This window comes from Papaver somniferum, chromosome 4 (assembly GCF_003573695.1).
Source record: "Papaver somniferum cultivar HN1 chromosome 4, ASM357369v1, whole genome shotgun sequence".
NCBI classification, from domain to species: domain Eukaryota; kingdom Viridiplantae; phylum Streptophyta; class Magnoliopsida; order Ranunculales; family Papaveraceae; genus Papaver; species Papaver somniferum.
Genome location: NC_039361.1, coordinates 9481645 through 9496943, shown reverse-complemented (window position 1 = coordinate 9496943; position 15299 = coordinate 9481645). Strand labels below are relative to the sequence as shown.

General features: G+C 38.3%; 1 protein-coding gene across 1 annotated transcript; it reads left to right on the top strand.

Annotated features, from left to right (window-relative positions):
• The first annotated feature begins 2905 nt into the window (after positions 1–2905).
• Positions 2906–6475, top strand: LOC113273507 (DNA-directed RNA polymerase III subunit 2-like). Its single transcript, XM_026523202.1, has one exon. It carries the CDS (start codon positions 2969–2971, stop codon positions 6386–6388), a length of 3420 nt encoding a protein of 1139 aa, XP_026378987.1. The 5' UTR covers positions 2906–2968; the 3' UTR covers positions 6389–6475.
• The last annotated feature ends 8824 nt before the right edge of the window (positions 6476–15299 follow it).

The window sequence follows — 15299 nt, the reverse complement described above, 5'->3', positions numbered from 1 at the left end:
ATTTGGTTCTGTGAATTATGCTTGAGAGGTGACATTTAGACTAACTGTCACCGGAAATGACTCCAATAGGTCCTTTGGAGTTGGCTTCTGCCGGTGTTTCTGTATCAATTTTCAACATTATATCGAAGCTATTCAATATTCCTCTTCTTGGTGTTGCAACTTCATTTGTGGCCGAGGACATTTCAAAAAATGCAATGAACGATGGTAGGCGGCCAACTGAAGTTCTGGAGAAAAAACAATTAGCATCAGTATCTACTGCAATATTATTATCTGTTGGAATCGGGATCTTTGAGGCTCTAGCGTTATATGTTGGAGCCGGATTTTTTTTAAATATGATGGGCATTTCGTCAGTAAGTTCCATATACCTTTCTTATTATGATACATTAAGTTCCGTTTAAAGGGGAGGAGTACTGCATCTTAAAACCACATTTTGTAATCAAACAGGCTTCGTCTATGAGAATTCCGGCAGAAAGATTTATAAAATTGAGGGCAATTGGTGCTCCTGCAGCCGTCCTTTCTCTAGCTCTCCAGGGCGTTTTTCGGGGGTTTATGGATACGAAGACTCCTTTGTTCTGTGTAGGCAAGCGTCTTTTGATGTCATCCATCCTTTTGAACTTGCATGTATATCAATTTATCCTAGCTATGCAACATATGCTTCCTTTTCTTCCAACTGATATTTGATCTATGTGCAGGAGCTGGCAATGTTATAGCTATATTGTTGTTTCCATTACTGACATATACGTTTCGCCTGGGTGTAATTGGTCCAGTCATTGCCAATGTTTCATCTCAGTATGTCCTTTCGTATTTCACTTTCGCTAATTATACGACTGTATTGGACATGTAAATTGATTTGAAACTTTTTAATTTGTCGTACTTTCGTGTGCAATATTTCAGGTATATAATTGCCATTTTGAAGATCTGGTTTATTAGTAAAAGGGTTGTGTTATTGCCACTAAAGATAGAAAATCTGCAGTTTGCTGGCTACGCAAAATCTGGTCAGTAAAAGCATTTCAAATATTGCTCAATCGCTTCTCCTTTTAGGATATATGATAACACATTTTCTTTATTCAGGTGGTTTTCTTTTTGGGAGGACCGTAGCTTCGCTTGGGGCTGTGACATTGGGGGCATCCATGGCTGCTCATCAAGCACCAATTCATATGGCAGCTCATCAAATATGTTACCAAGTGTGGTTAGCAGTATCTCTCCTTGCAGATGCCATTGCTTCATCTGCTCAGGTATTCACTTGGTGATTTCAGTCTCCAATTTATTTCGTCCCAAACAATTTATTTGTTTTTCACAAGTGTCTTCACTGTCACTTGATAGGCTATGATTGCGAGTTCCTACTCAGAAGGTGACTTCAGTAGAGTGAAAGAAATAACGTTTCTGGTTTTGAAGGTAATCTTCTTCATAGGTCTCCTTTAATGTTCCACCTCTCTGTGTTCGACTTTCTATCTGCATTATTGCCATCTTGTTTGAGTTCGTCCCCTGACATATCAAGATCTTTTAGACAGGACTAGTTATGGGTCTTGCCTTAACTATCATACTGGGAGCATCTTTTGATAAAATTGCCTTGTTATTTACCAAGGACGCAGAAGTCCTAGCAATCGCTCGATCTGGGATACTGGTAAGTGCATATCTTCCCCTTAACTAAGGCAGTTAGACTAGCTAGTCAATCATCACTGACAGTCAAAAAAGAAAGCTCTTTGTTTCTGTAGCTTTTCATGTGTTCTTGATGTTTATTTGGTACATTTGTTACAGTTTGTCTGTGCCAGTCAGCCGCTCAACGCTTTGGCTTTCATTTGCGATGGTCTCCATTTTGGTGTCTCGGATTTTCAATATGCAGCTCACTCTATGGTAAACATGCTCTTAATAGCGCTAGGCCCTGTGTGAATTGTCTTGCTTGCTCTGTCTATTTCTCCTCATTAACATTGATTTGGTTTTTCAGATGTTGATTGGAGTTGTAACTTCTGCATTTTTGCTCTATGCTCCTTCTGTGTATGGTCTCTGCGGAGTTTGGATGGGTTTGAGCCTTTTCATGGGTTTGCGTATGCTGGCAGGTTTTACTAGGTAAGTTCAGATTACACTGCTGTTTTTTGTGTTTCCTTGGGCGCCTGGCTCCAAGGCTGTCCGCATTCAGAATTTTCTATCTCGCATATGTTATTCTCATGCTTCCTTTTCTCGAAACAGCTAAATGGTTGCTCTTTACTTTGCAGATTTATGTCCAAGTCTGGTCCATGGTGGTTCTTGCACAAGGACTTCCATAATACTAAAGTCAATGTAAATTAGAGTTATAGCTTTCATCAACCATTTATAGCTTTATACACTGTAAAAATGTGCAAATGCCTAGTCTCCTTCCATTCTTTGAAAGTTGTTGTAGTTTTTTTTTTTTTTTTTTGAAAGTTGATGTAGTTGTGGGTTAAGAATTTGATGCTGGCGAGTTTCTTTTAAGTTTACTCAAAAGCAAAATCGAAAACATCCCCTCCAAAAGTACATAAGATATGCCGCAGTCATTGTAAAGTTACTGGGTGATGATACTAGTGACCTGACTTAGAAACTTGTCAGCATCAAATTCTTAACCAATCAAGCAAAAAAAATAAAAGTGCGTAAGACATGTTCTCCTTTCTGTCAAACCACCGGTTGACATCACCTAAAATCCTCTACAAGAAAGCAATTTATTACTGTTGGATTTTAGTCTCACATTGCTAAAATTAGATAGTTCATAACCCGGTGGGTCCCTCAACATGCAAACCGAGTTGAGTTATACCTATAGGTTTACGATGACTTAGGGTTAGGGTTGCTGCCCTATCCTCCAAATACCTTCCCTTTTAGTGTTTTTTACCCTTTATATATAGCAAGCACATTGGTAGCTCCGCCCCTGTCTAGTTTCTTCTCCGACCACCGAATTTCTTTCTTAGGGTTTTTGAGATTTCCCCAGAGATTTTTTTTCTGGTTTTCCATCAACAACACAATGGGAAGCCTTGAAGAAGATTTTGGTGCGACTGACAAGCAATTTCTCGCTGCTCCAATAAAGAAAGCTGTGGACAAATTCCCACTGGTTCCTGAATTTCTCAAGGTGAGAGGTTTAGTTAAACAACATTTAGATTCTTACAATTACTTTGTTAATATCGGAATCAAGAAAATTGTTCGTGCTAATGCTGTGATTCAATCTGACAATGATCCTGAAATCGGCCTACGGTACACTAATGTTGAAATTGGAGAGCCTTGTATTGATATTGATACTGCTAGGAAAAGCCTAGTTCCTCAAGAATGCCGTTTATGGGACATGACTTATGCTGCTCCTATTACAGTGAATGTAGAGTTCACAAGGAGAATCAATGGTAGGATAGAACCTTTGAAAAGAGAGAAGCTAGTTATTGGACGAATGCCTATTATGCTGCGCAGCTGCCGCTGCGTGTTGAACGGGAAAGACGAAGATGAGCTTGCGAGACTCGGTGAGTGTCCACTTGATCCTGGTGGTTATTTTGTTGTTAAGGGAACTGAGAAGGTGGTTTTGATTCAAGAACAGCTTTCGAATAATAGAATTATTATTGATACTGTGAAAGGGAATTTAGTAGCATCTGTAACTAGTAGTACTGAGAAGATTAAGAGTAAGACTGTGATTCTTATGGACAAAGATAAGATTTATTTGCTATTGAACCAGTTTTCTAAGAAGATGCCTATTATGATTGTCATGAAGGCCATGGGTATAGAGAGTGATCAAGAGGTGGTTCAGATGGTTGGTAGAGATCCTAGATATGCTAATATGTTGTTGCCGTCCATTCAGGAATGTGCAACTGCGAATGTGTATAGTCAGAAACAGGCTCTGGAGTATCTTGATAATAATGTCAAGAAGTATGGGTTTTCTAATGCGAGCCAAGAAGGGAGAGGGCTGAGTATTCTGCGTGATGTTTTTATTGCTAATGTGCCTGTTCGTGAAATGAACTTCCGGCCGAAATGTATTTATGCTGCTGTGATGATGAGGCGCATGATGGATGCGAATTTGAACAAAGCTGCTATAGATGACAAGGATTACGTGGGGAATAAGCGGTTGGAGCTTTCTGGGCAGTTGATATCTTTGCTTTTTGAGGATTTGTTTAAGACAATGAATGACGAGGCTAAGAAGCGAATGGATGTGGAATTAAAAAAAGGTTCATACAGGAGCCCTGACTCTTATATAATGGGAAATAGCATCACCCAGGGGTTGGAAAGGGCACTCTCTACTGGTAACTGGGATTTAAAACGTTTCAGGATGCACAAGACAGGAATGACACAGGTTCTAGCTCGGCTTTCCTTCATTGCGGCTGTGGGACAAATGACAAGAGTTAAACCACAATTTGAGAAGTCCAGAAAAGTGAGTGGACCAAGAGCATTGCAGCCAAGCCAGTGGGGTATGCTTTGCCCATGTGATACTCCTGAAGGAGAAGCCTGCGGGTTGGTTAAGAATTTGGCCCTGATGACTCATGTAACAACTGATGAAGTAGAGGGTCCTATAATATCTTTGTGTCACAGTTTAGGAGTGGAAAGCTTGGAAGAACTCTCAGCTGAAGAGATCCACTCGCCAAATTCCTTTCTGGTCATATTTAATGGGATTATTCTCGGCAAGCACAGGCTACCACAGCGTTTTGCAACTTCCATGAGGAATTTGCGGAGAGCAGGAAAAATTGGGGAGTTCATCAGTGTATATGTGAATGAGAAACAACAGTGTGTTTACATCGCGTCAGATGGAGGTCGTGTATGTCGTCCGCTTGTTATTGCTGACAAGGGAATCTCCAGGATTAAGGAACACCATATGCAGGAGTTGCGGGATGGAGTGCGCACATTCAGTGACTTTGTACGTGATGGACTAATCGAATATCTTGATGTTAATGAACAGAACAATGTGTTGATTGGTTTATATGAAGGAGAACCTAAAGAAGAAATCACTCATCTAGAAATTGAGCCTTTGACGATCTTGGGTGTTTGTGCCGGGTTAATTCCATATCCTCACCACAATCAGTCACCAAGAAATACATATCAGTGTGCAATGGGAAAACAAGCGATGGGAAATATTGCATATAACCAACTATCTCGAATGGACTCACTCCTTTACCTTTTAGTGTATCCTCAAAGACCACTTTTGACGACGAAAACAATTGAACTGGTTGGGTACGATAAGCTTGGAGCTGGGCAGAATGCAACAGTTGCTGTTATGAGTTATAGTGGTTATGACATTGAGGATGCTATTGTCATGAATAAATCGTCTCTTGACCGTGGTTTTGGCCGGTGCATCGTACTGAAAAAGTGTGCCGCAATAATGCAGAGGTATGATAATGGCACACAAGATAGAATATTAAGACCAGGTTTTTTACCGGGAATATCCGCTGAAATACGTAAGAAGATGAGGGTACTAGATATGGATGGGATGGCACTTCCTGGAGAAATAATTAGGCCAGGTGAGATGTATGTCCACAAAGAAGTCCCAAATGATACCAAGGGTACTAATAATCCGATAAAATTCGGATTCAAATCTGCCTTTCAGACACACAAAGGTAATAGAGGTGAGACAGAAGTAATCGACAGAGTAGCACTGTTTTCAGATACCAACAACAATCTGTGCATGAAGTTCCAAATTCGCCATACCCGCAGACCAGAGCTAGGTGACAAATTTAGCAGTAGACATGGGCAGAAAGGTGTTTGTGGAACCATCGTTCCGCAGGAGGATTTTCCTTTCTCGGAACGAGGCATTTGCCCCGACTTGATTATGAACCCTCATGGATTTCCAAGTCGAATGACAATAGGTAAAATGATCGAGCTTCTTGGTGGAAAGGCTGGGGTATCATGCGGTAGATTCCATTATGGAAGTGCCTTTGGGGAGCCAAGTGGCACTGCAGACACAGTTGAAGCTATTAGTAAAACCCTAGTGGAGAAGGGCTTTAGCTACAACGGCAAAGATTTTCTGTACTCAGGTATTACCGGGTCTCCTCTGCAAGCATATATATTCATGGGGCCAATTTACTACCAGAAGCTAAAGCACATGGTTTTAGACAAGATGCATGCTCGTGGTTCAGGACCTCGCGTCATGCTCACAAGACAACCCACAGAAGGGAGAGGCCGTAATGGAGGGTTACGAGTTGGAGAGATGGAACGTGATTGCTTGATTGCATATGGTGCCAGTATGCTTATTTATGAACGCTTAATGATCTCCAGTGATCCGTTTGAGGTTCAGGTTTGTCGTACCTGTGGTTTGTTAGGCTATTACAACCGTAAGCTCAAAACTGGTGTCTGTTCTTCTTGCAAAAACAGTGAAAACATGTCAAAGATGAAACTTCCATATGCTTGTAAACTCTTATTCCAAGAACTTCAGTCGATGAACATTGTCCCTCGTTTGAAGCTTACTGAGGCCACATAAACGGGGTGGAGTAGGACATGAAGACCAACCTGTCAAGAGGTGACATGCAGTTTTTCCTCCTTTCTAATTCCTCAAATTTTGTTTGAATTTCTCCAATGTTTTTTTCACATGAAGCACACACTTCAGTGCTATAATAATACATGAGTTTCAAGTACTGTATCTGTAGTTTTTTTCCATTTGATTCTATTATTTGCTTTCACCACTTGATCTCAGAATTTGTACAGTTCTAAGTTATAGCAAGTATCTAATGAGGTGTTCAGCTACCTTTGCACATGCTGGACCGAGCCTTTGGATTAGAGATCTTTGAATCATTATTATTCCACCAGAAATCCGTTTGAGGGTGGTCTTTGGGGGAGCTACACTCTACATTTCATTTGATAAGTTGGATACGCTTGAGTAGAACAGTTCTCCCGACTTGAGAGATGGACCTGCATGACAGGGGCTCAAGATTTTCTTTGTAATTTTTGTCAAAAAAAAAAAAGACAAATGTTCCCGATAGCGGTCACTTTTCGTCATTAATGGGACTTACAGAATTTTGGTTGTAATTTTTTATGCTTATATCCGTGACTAAAATAAATTCCCGATTTTTTTGATGTGTAGACCATTTATTTATCCCATAATTTCACCAAATATTCCAAGAATATCCTTAAGATTTTTGGCTTCTTTGAAATCCGCCCTAATGAAAACTAAGCAGCCGTTCGCCAAAAAAAATACATAAATAAATAAAAAAATATAGATGGACCTTGTCTGTTATTATTTTATTTTATTTTGTTCAATACATACTACAAAAAAAATGTATAAACAGTGAAAGAAAATTACAGAAAAGGAGAAGAAGATGAGAGAGAAAAGGAAAGACTGACGCAACATGCTTCAATCCACAACAATAGTTAACTGACAAGTATAAAGTCTATAAGCCAACAGAACTGACTTAAGATTGAGTACACCCTCAACTGACTGAGACAAGTTACTGATTATTCACCACAAGCTACTGACTATTCCCTACAAGACCTCAGTTATAGTGCAGATTATGAAAGATAATGCCCCTGAAAGACAAGGTTGTAGAGGTCCAATATAGCAAGAGCGCCTTAATCTTCCTGATCAAATTTTCTTGTAGGTAAACGAAGTCTTAGAATATACATTTATTTGTCTGCTTCCGCACTTCCTAAACAAAAGCGAAAGGAAGTAATTCTCACAAAATCGTACCATTTTTGGTGAACCCTCGAGTCCAATTGTCGATAAACAAATCTGTAACATTCTCACTGATAACCAATCCCTTTGAAATTCACTCATGAAGTACATCCAAACAGCATGTATCAAAAGGCAATGAACGAAGAGATGATTGATAGTTACTTCATTTGACTTGCAAAAAATACATTTATTTGCTAACTGCCACCCCTTCTTAGTCAGATTATCCTGTGTTATTATAAAGATCGTTTTAAGATGTATTAAACATACAAAGAAATAGACTTTTGTTGGAACTATTTGAAAAGGCGTGGGTCAAACAACCACACCCAATATTTCGTTAAGCAATCAGTATGGACTAATTCCAATACAATTCTAAGAGAATCAAGTAGACAGTCAGACTCAATCAAGGAAAATATATCCAAGAGTTATATCTCAATTTCTCAATACAATCTGCAATCGAACAGAAAGAGTTCTGTGAGCCTGATTGATATGATAAATAAACTGAACGGTAAGAAAGAGCAATGTTCAAGTGTCAATCAATTTATATCAACAACCAAATGTTGGATTATCTAATTGATTGAACTACGCACAACCTATGATAGTTCAATTATATGAACAAACATAATGCTGAAAACAAATAACACAGATACCTGAAGTTATGTTAACGAGGAAACCAAAAATGCAGAAAAACCTCCGGACCTAGTCCAGATTGAACACCATACTGTATTAAGACGCTACAGACACTAGCCTACTACAAGTTAACTTAGGACGGGAATGTAGTTGATCCCTAACCAATCTCACACTGATCAAGGTACAATCGCGTTCCTTACGTCTCTGAATCCTAGCAAGAGTCTACGTGTTAGGGCATAGCTCGGTCGACCTCGCATGCGTTGCTATATCAAGCATGTTTGTCAATGTTAGTGATCAAAACTATATAGTCTTGATATCTAGCCTATTAGAAAGTCTCGGACTAGGATAGGAAAAGTGTATGTGAGCTCAAGTACTTCATGGCGATTCAACGACAACGACGAAGATCTACATAAAGAAACCGTGTAACTTCATCAACAAAAAGGTATGTGAAGACTTGAACTTATCTGTCACTCATAAGTCTATCTATTCTATCTCCTACTTCTTATGAGGCAAAAGTCGTATGCTTTATAGACTAGATCAAACACACTACTATTTCGAGCTGAGTATTCAATGCTTATCTTTTTCTCGAAGTATGTGTGTTGGTGAAGCTTTTCGCTTTAGCCAAGTTTATCTTCATCTTTCAATCACTAAGTTGAGAATTGCTCCGACGTGAAGACAATCTGTGAATAATGGTTGGGATAACGTTCTAAGAGAAAGTCTCAATGATTGAAATGAGAGTAGATTACATAACCCTTGATCCGAAGTTCTTTGAACTTTGTTGAGCAAGTATATTCGGTAGGATTGAGGAATTGGCTTGCCAAGTCCGCGAACTCAGTCCGCGAACTGTCGGAAGTTCTCAAACCCGAGAATTTCTGTTGGGATTTTCGAAACTCGTTTGTGCGACGCAAGTCCGCGAACTGGAGGAAGTTCTCGACCGAGAATTTCTGTTGAGTTTTGGAAAACTCAAACCGAATGCTTAAGTCCGCGAACTTGTTTGTGAACTTGAGTGGTTGTAATCTAAGATGATTTTCTCTGAACATAATATTAAATTACTAAGGAATGCTTTATGCAAACCGTGGATATAATTTTCATTGAGCCGATTCTAATCGAATCGACATCATCTTTCAATTGTGTCTTGTGTAGTTTCATAAGATCTCATAGCAATTGAATGTCTCTCTAACTAGTTCTTTTGTGTCAAGCGGACTAGTTATGATGGATGAGGAACATGGTTAATATGTGAAGCTAATATGGTTGCATTTTGGTTTATATGTTGAACCAACATGTATGTGAACATTTGGGCCGGTTTTCACAAACTTGGAAAATGTACACGAGTGTGTTTGACAAGCTTTGTCTTTCAATCTACCGGTTGAGAGATATTGGCTTGGATCTAAATCAGTGGTTGATATTGTTTGCTTAATTCTTAAGTAAAAACCCTGATTTGAAAGGCTATAAATAGGGGACGTATAGGTTGAGGAAAACAAATCCCCACACACCTTTCTTGTGTGATACTAGTTTTCTTCAAAGCTAGAGTGGATCTCCATTAATCCTTGAGTTTCTTCTTCAAACTCGGATTAACGACTTAAAGGCTTCATTGGGATTGTGAAGCCAGACCGATACTACTTTTATCGTAGTTGGGAGATCTGATCTTACGTTTCTATCGTTAAGAGTACAATTGTTTCTGATTGGCTCGAGAACTTGTTTCTCTGATAGGTAAGATAAAGTATTCACGAACATCTTCGTCTCTCACTGTTCGTGAATCCTCAGTATTCTTCTTGTGTATTCAGGAATCGAGTATTGAGAGGTGATTGATTTATCTAGGCTGTTCTTCGGGAATATAAGACCGTATTTATCAATTGGTTCCTTGAATATACCTTGATAGAATTATCAAAAAACAGAACAAAAGTTAGGGTTTATCTGTGGGAGACAGATTTATCCTTTGATAGACTCTTCTGTGTGAGACAGATTTGTTTATTGTCAAAGCCTGTGATTTTGGGTCGTAGCAACTCTTTGTTGTGGGTCAGATCAGCAAAGGGAATCAAGTGCATAGTATCCTGCTGGGATCAGAGGCGTAGGGGTGCAACTGTACCTTGTATTAGTGGGAGACTGGTAGGGGTTCAACTATAGATCAGTCCGAAGTTAATTGGGAGTAGGATAGTATCTGTTGCGGCGTAATACAGTGTGTATCTAATCTGGACGAGGTCCCGGGGTTTTTCTGCATTTGCGGTTTCCTCGTTAACAAAATTTCTGGTGTCTGTGTTATTTCTTTTCCGCATTATATTTGTTTATATAATTGAAATAATACAGGTTGTGCGTTGTTAATCAATTGGAGATCCAATCTTGTGATTGCTATTTTCATTGATTAACACTTGGACATTGTTCTTTGGTACCGTCCAAGTTATCTCTCTTTAATCGAGACTCGATGTTTGCTTGAGTAAGATTATATTGAGAGATAGAGATATCAACTCCTTGAGACACTATATTCTAGATTGAGTCTGACTGTCTAGTTGATTCTCTAGTAGAGTGTTTCGGAGATTGTCCGTTCACATTGCTAATCGAAATATTGGGTGGTGTTGTTAGACCCCGCTTTTTCACTACGTATTTGATTCCCTTAGCTGATCTCACCCACAACTAAGAGTTGCTACGACCCAAAGTCGAAGACTTATAGAAAAATCAGTCTCACAAAGAAAAGCCTATTCTGATAGATAAATTTGTCTCCCACAGAAGTACATATGAAGTTTATTTTGTATTTTGATACATCAAGGTGAACAGGAACCAATTGATACACTGGTCTTACATTTGAAAAAGTGGGGGTCTAACAACACCACCCAATATTTCGCTTAGCAATCTGTATGTACACTCTCCGAAACACTCTACCAGAAAATCAACTAGACAGTCAGACTCAATCTAGAATATAGTGTCTCAAGGAGTGATTATCTCTCTCTTTTTTTGATTTACTCAAGCTAAACAATAGTGAGTCTTTTATAATCAAACAGGTTCGGATGGTGATAGCTCCAGTTCTGATGATGAGTCGACTGAAAGTCCTGAACAGCCTGGTAATGCTATACTAGCTTGTCTGTTTTTGTTTGCTTTGGACTTAAAAAATATGAGTACACTCTTACACCATGTTTACTCTTATTTTGGGTTTTTGAACTATAAAAAGACACAGGAGCTCCAAACAATACAGTAGAGTCTAAGGAGAATAATGTTCGAGGTTTAACAAGATTAAAGAAGCTAAAGAAAAATTTTGACGGCGAGAAGCACGTGATAGAATTTGATAATTTTGGTCGATTTAAGGGGAAATATAAAGCTGAAATTGCTAGTTACATGGGTGTATTGGTACGTCGAGACGTTGGTCTAAGGCACTTGAAGTGGAAGGAAGTGAATTCAGTGATGAGGGATAAGTTATGGCACGAACTATTGGTATGTATATGCTGATCTATATTGATTTTTAATACTATATGTGTTATTAATTTGTTACCTGCCGTTAACATCTCCATATTTTGGCAGCGGTTTTATGAAATTGAGGAGACTATGAGAAGACAGATTATGAAATATTTTGGTGAACATTTGCGCAACTTCAGAAGAAAGTTGTATGTAAAGTTCATAGTGCCCAATTTGGGTAAACCTGCTAAACTAAATATTGTTCCTAAACAATATCGTGTCATTGTGAACCAAGAACAATGGGACAAGTTCGTAAAGTGGAGGTTGTCTGATAAATGCAAGGTTGTATATTGCAAGTTTTAGTTTGGAAATATTGATATTAATTTCATTAATTAGTCTAACTTTTTTATGAATGAAATTCTTTAAATCTGTATGCTCAGGAGTTGTCCATTAGGGGATCTAAGGCGCGTAAGAACCACAAATATAACCACAGGACGGGAAGAGCAGGGTATGCAGGGCTGTTGGAAAAATTAGTAAGTCCAGTTTGTTATAAAAAATTATTATTATTTCCAGTTTAAATTATTGTATTATCTATCTAATTTTTCTTCTTGTGTATTTTATAATTACTAGATTAATGAGAAAGAGATCCTTGAAGATGAAAATCCTTCACGGTCTTTACTATGGAGGAAGGCACACCAAAACAAAAATGGAGAATACGATGACGATGATGTTAGGGAAAAAGCATCTCAGCTTGTAAGATGACTGAAACTATCTAGCTATTTGTTTTGTGCTTGAGTAAATGTGAAAATAATTTTGCTTTAATTGATTATCACTTCTAATCCCTTAATTATTTTTTTATGCAGGAGGATTTTGATAAGCAGCTGGAAGATGGAACTTTGATAAAACAACCAGGCAATGATTCTATCACCCTTGTGTTTGGGGAAGAACATGCTGGGCGTGTAAGTTGTATAGGAAAGGGAGTGACTCCAACAACATACTGGCACCTGCCACGGAAAGGAGCATCCAAGGAGCACATTGAACTGAAAAAACAACTGGAAGATGAAAGACGCGCGAACCAAATGGAGAGAGATAGGAAGGATGCAGAAATGAAGGCAGCAATGAAGGCACAAGAAGAAATGATGAGCAGCTTAATGTCTCAGCTAAAATATCAAGGCATATTGAAAAAGAAAATCAAAAGAAAAAAGGCACGGGTATGTTTAACATCATCCAAGTAATTTTGATTAAGTATGTATTTCCTAATAATTCTGCAGTATCTAATATGTCAACTGCACTATATAGAAATCTCCTATTAGAGAGAAGTCTCTTATGCTTGAATCCCTGGTTACAAGCATTTCTCCGACTGAAAGGAATGAATCTAATACAAGTAGAAATGACCCTGAATCTGAACATGTATCTCAGTCTACGGGATCGAAAGATAGTTCTGAACTCCAAATGGTATGTTTCTTTTGCAGGTATTTAAAATATATAGTGCTTTGAGAGTTCCATTTTTTGTTGATGTTAATATAGCGTATATTTTTGTAGTCTGGAAAATACAAACAAAAGTCTTCTGCATCTGAGCATCTACCCCTTAGTTCACTAGACAATTCTCAATCGAAAGACAAAACTGAACTTTCAACGGTATGTCCTTTTCACAGGCATTTAAGCATTTTGAGATTTGAATCTGTCGATGTCAATATAACATTTATGTTTTGCAGATTGGTAAATGCAAACTGGCTCATGCTTCACTGAGAAATATCATTGCATGGGGTTCGGTTCTTCCATCAGTGCCAGGTCAGAAGGTTCATGGAGATCCACTCCGGCATGATTGTGTCAGAGTGACGGTTGAAAAGTCGATATTAAAGAATCATTGTTTGCCAGTCCCATCTACTCATCTCAAAAAAGTAGAGGATGCTGAAAAATCTATAGTAGCTTGGCCTAAAGAGTTTGTGATCTCTTGCTCTAGTGTAAGTTTCTTTATTATACATGTTTATTAACTTATGCATCCTGACCATATAACTGTTAACATGGCTTTTTCCCTTAATTATACATCCACTGGATTGCTGCAGGGCCATCCACTTTCAGACCCCGGTGAACATGATTCTGACCCAAACGATGAATATGATTCTGACCCAAACACTAAGAAGACAAAGAAGAAGAAACCTTCATATATGAAGAGCGGGGAACTAAAGTCTCGGAGATCCAGCAAGACACTCAAGACTGCAGCCTAATTATTAATAGAAATAGTCGTGGACTATAGGATTTGGATGTTTAAACTTTTAAGTCTCTCTTTGAAAGTTTGTTTTCTCAAGGTTACTGCACAATTATCAGATTGAGATGTTTATTATATTGTGAAATGAAATTATTTTGGTACAATTCTAATTGTAGTCTTCATTAATTTTTTATGGATGGTTATTTAGGTGATTTTTGAATAGCTACATTGAAAACACTTGATGTGTCCAAAAGGTGAACAATAGCTACATTCAAAACACTTGATGTGTCCAAAAGGTGAACAATAGCTACATTCAAAAAACTTGATGTGTCCAAAAGGTGAACAATAGCTACATTGAAAACACTTGATGTGTCTAAAAGTTGAACAATAGCTACATTCAAAAAACTTGATGTGTCCAAAAGGTGAACAATAGCTACATTGAAAACACTTGATGTGTCCAAAAGGTGAACAATAGATACATTCAACACACTTGATGTGTCTTTCGAAAAATTTTAGCCACAGTGCTACATATTTTTAGTAGCCATAACTTATTAATTGGCCATGTAAAATGTTTATCATGTGTCCAAAAATATGGATGGCCATGGTACCATAGATTAAACGTGACTACAAATCATGTATTAGCCATGTTAAATTATTTTCCGTGTGTCCAAATGATAGAGATGGCCATGGTTGAGAAAAATTAGTGTGACTGCAACTCATGAATTGGCCATGATAAAATGAATTTTGCGTGTCCAATTGATGACAAAGGCAACGGATATAATAAAATTTATGTGACTTTAAGGTAAACTTTAGCCACATATAATTAAATTGTGTGTCTATAAGGATCCTATGGCCACGGTGATAGTGAAAATGCTTAACTACCAAAAAAATATTGAGTACCATATAGACACGGTTTTAGAGTTATGGCCATGGTTAATCATATTTTATAGCCACTCAAAGTTTATGCAGCCATAGGGATACCTTTTTGTCTCGGCACCTGATGCCACATTTTTGGAGTAAAAAAAATTCATGACCAAAAGCCTATGGACACGGCGATTAAGTGTGGCCAATGTGAAGATTTGTACTAGTGCCTAGTGACGAAAGTCATGAAAAGTTTCAATTACTTTGAGAATTGCTCTGACGTGAAACAGTCTGTGAATAACGACTATATAACGTCCTCTGAGAATGTCTCAATGATTGGAATGAAAGTTTAGATTACATAACAATGTATTCCTTAATCCGAAGTTTTCGAACTTTGTTGATTGAGAGAAACCGGAGGAATTGGATTTTCCAAGTCCGCGAACCCAGTCCGCGAACTCAGTACGCTAACTGAAGGAAGTTCCTGTTCCGAGAATTTCTGCTGGGATTTTCCAAAAACTCGTTTGCGTGTAAGTCCGCGAACTCAGTCCGCGAACTGGCGAAAGTCTCTTTGCTGAGATTTTCTGCTGAGTTTGGAAAACTCCACCGGTTGTCTTAAGTCCGCGAACTTTTTTGTGAGCTTAAGTG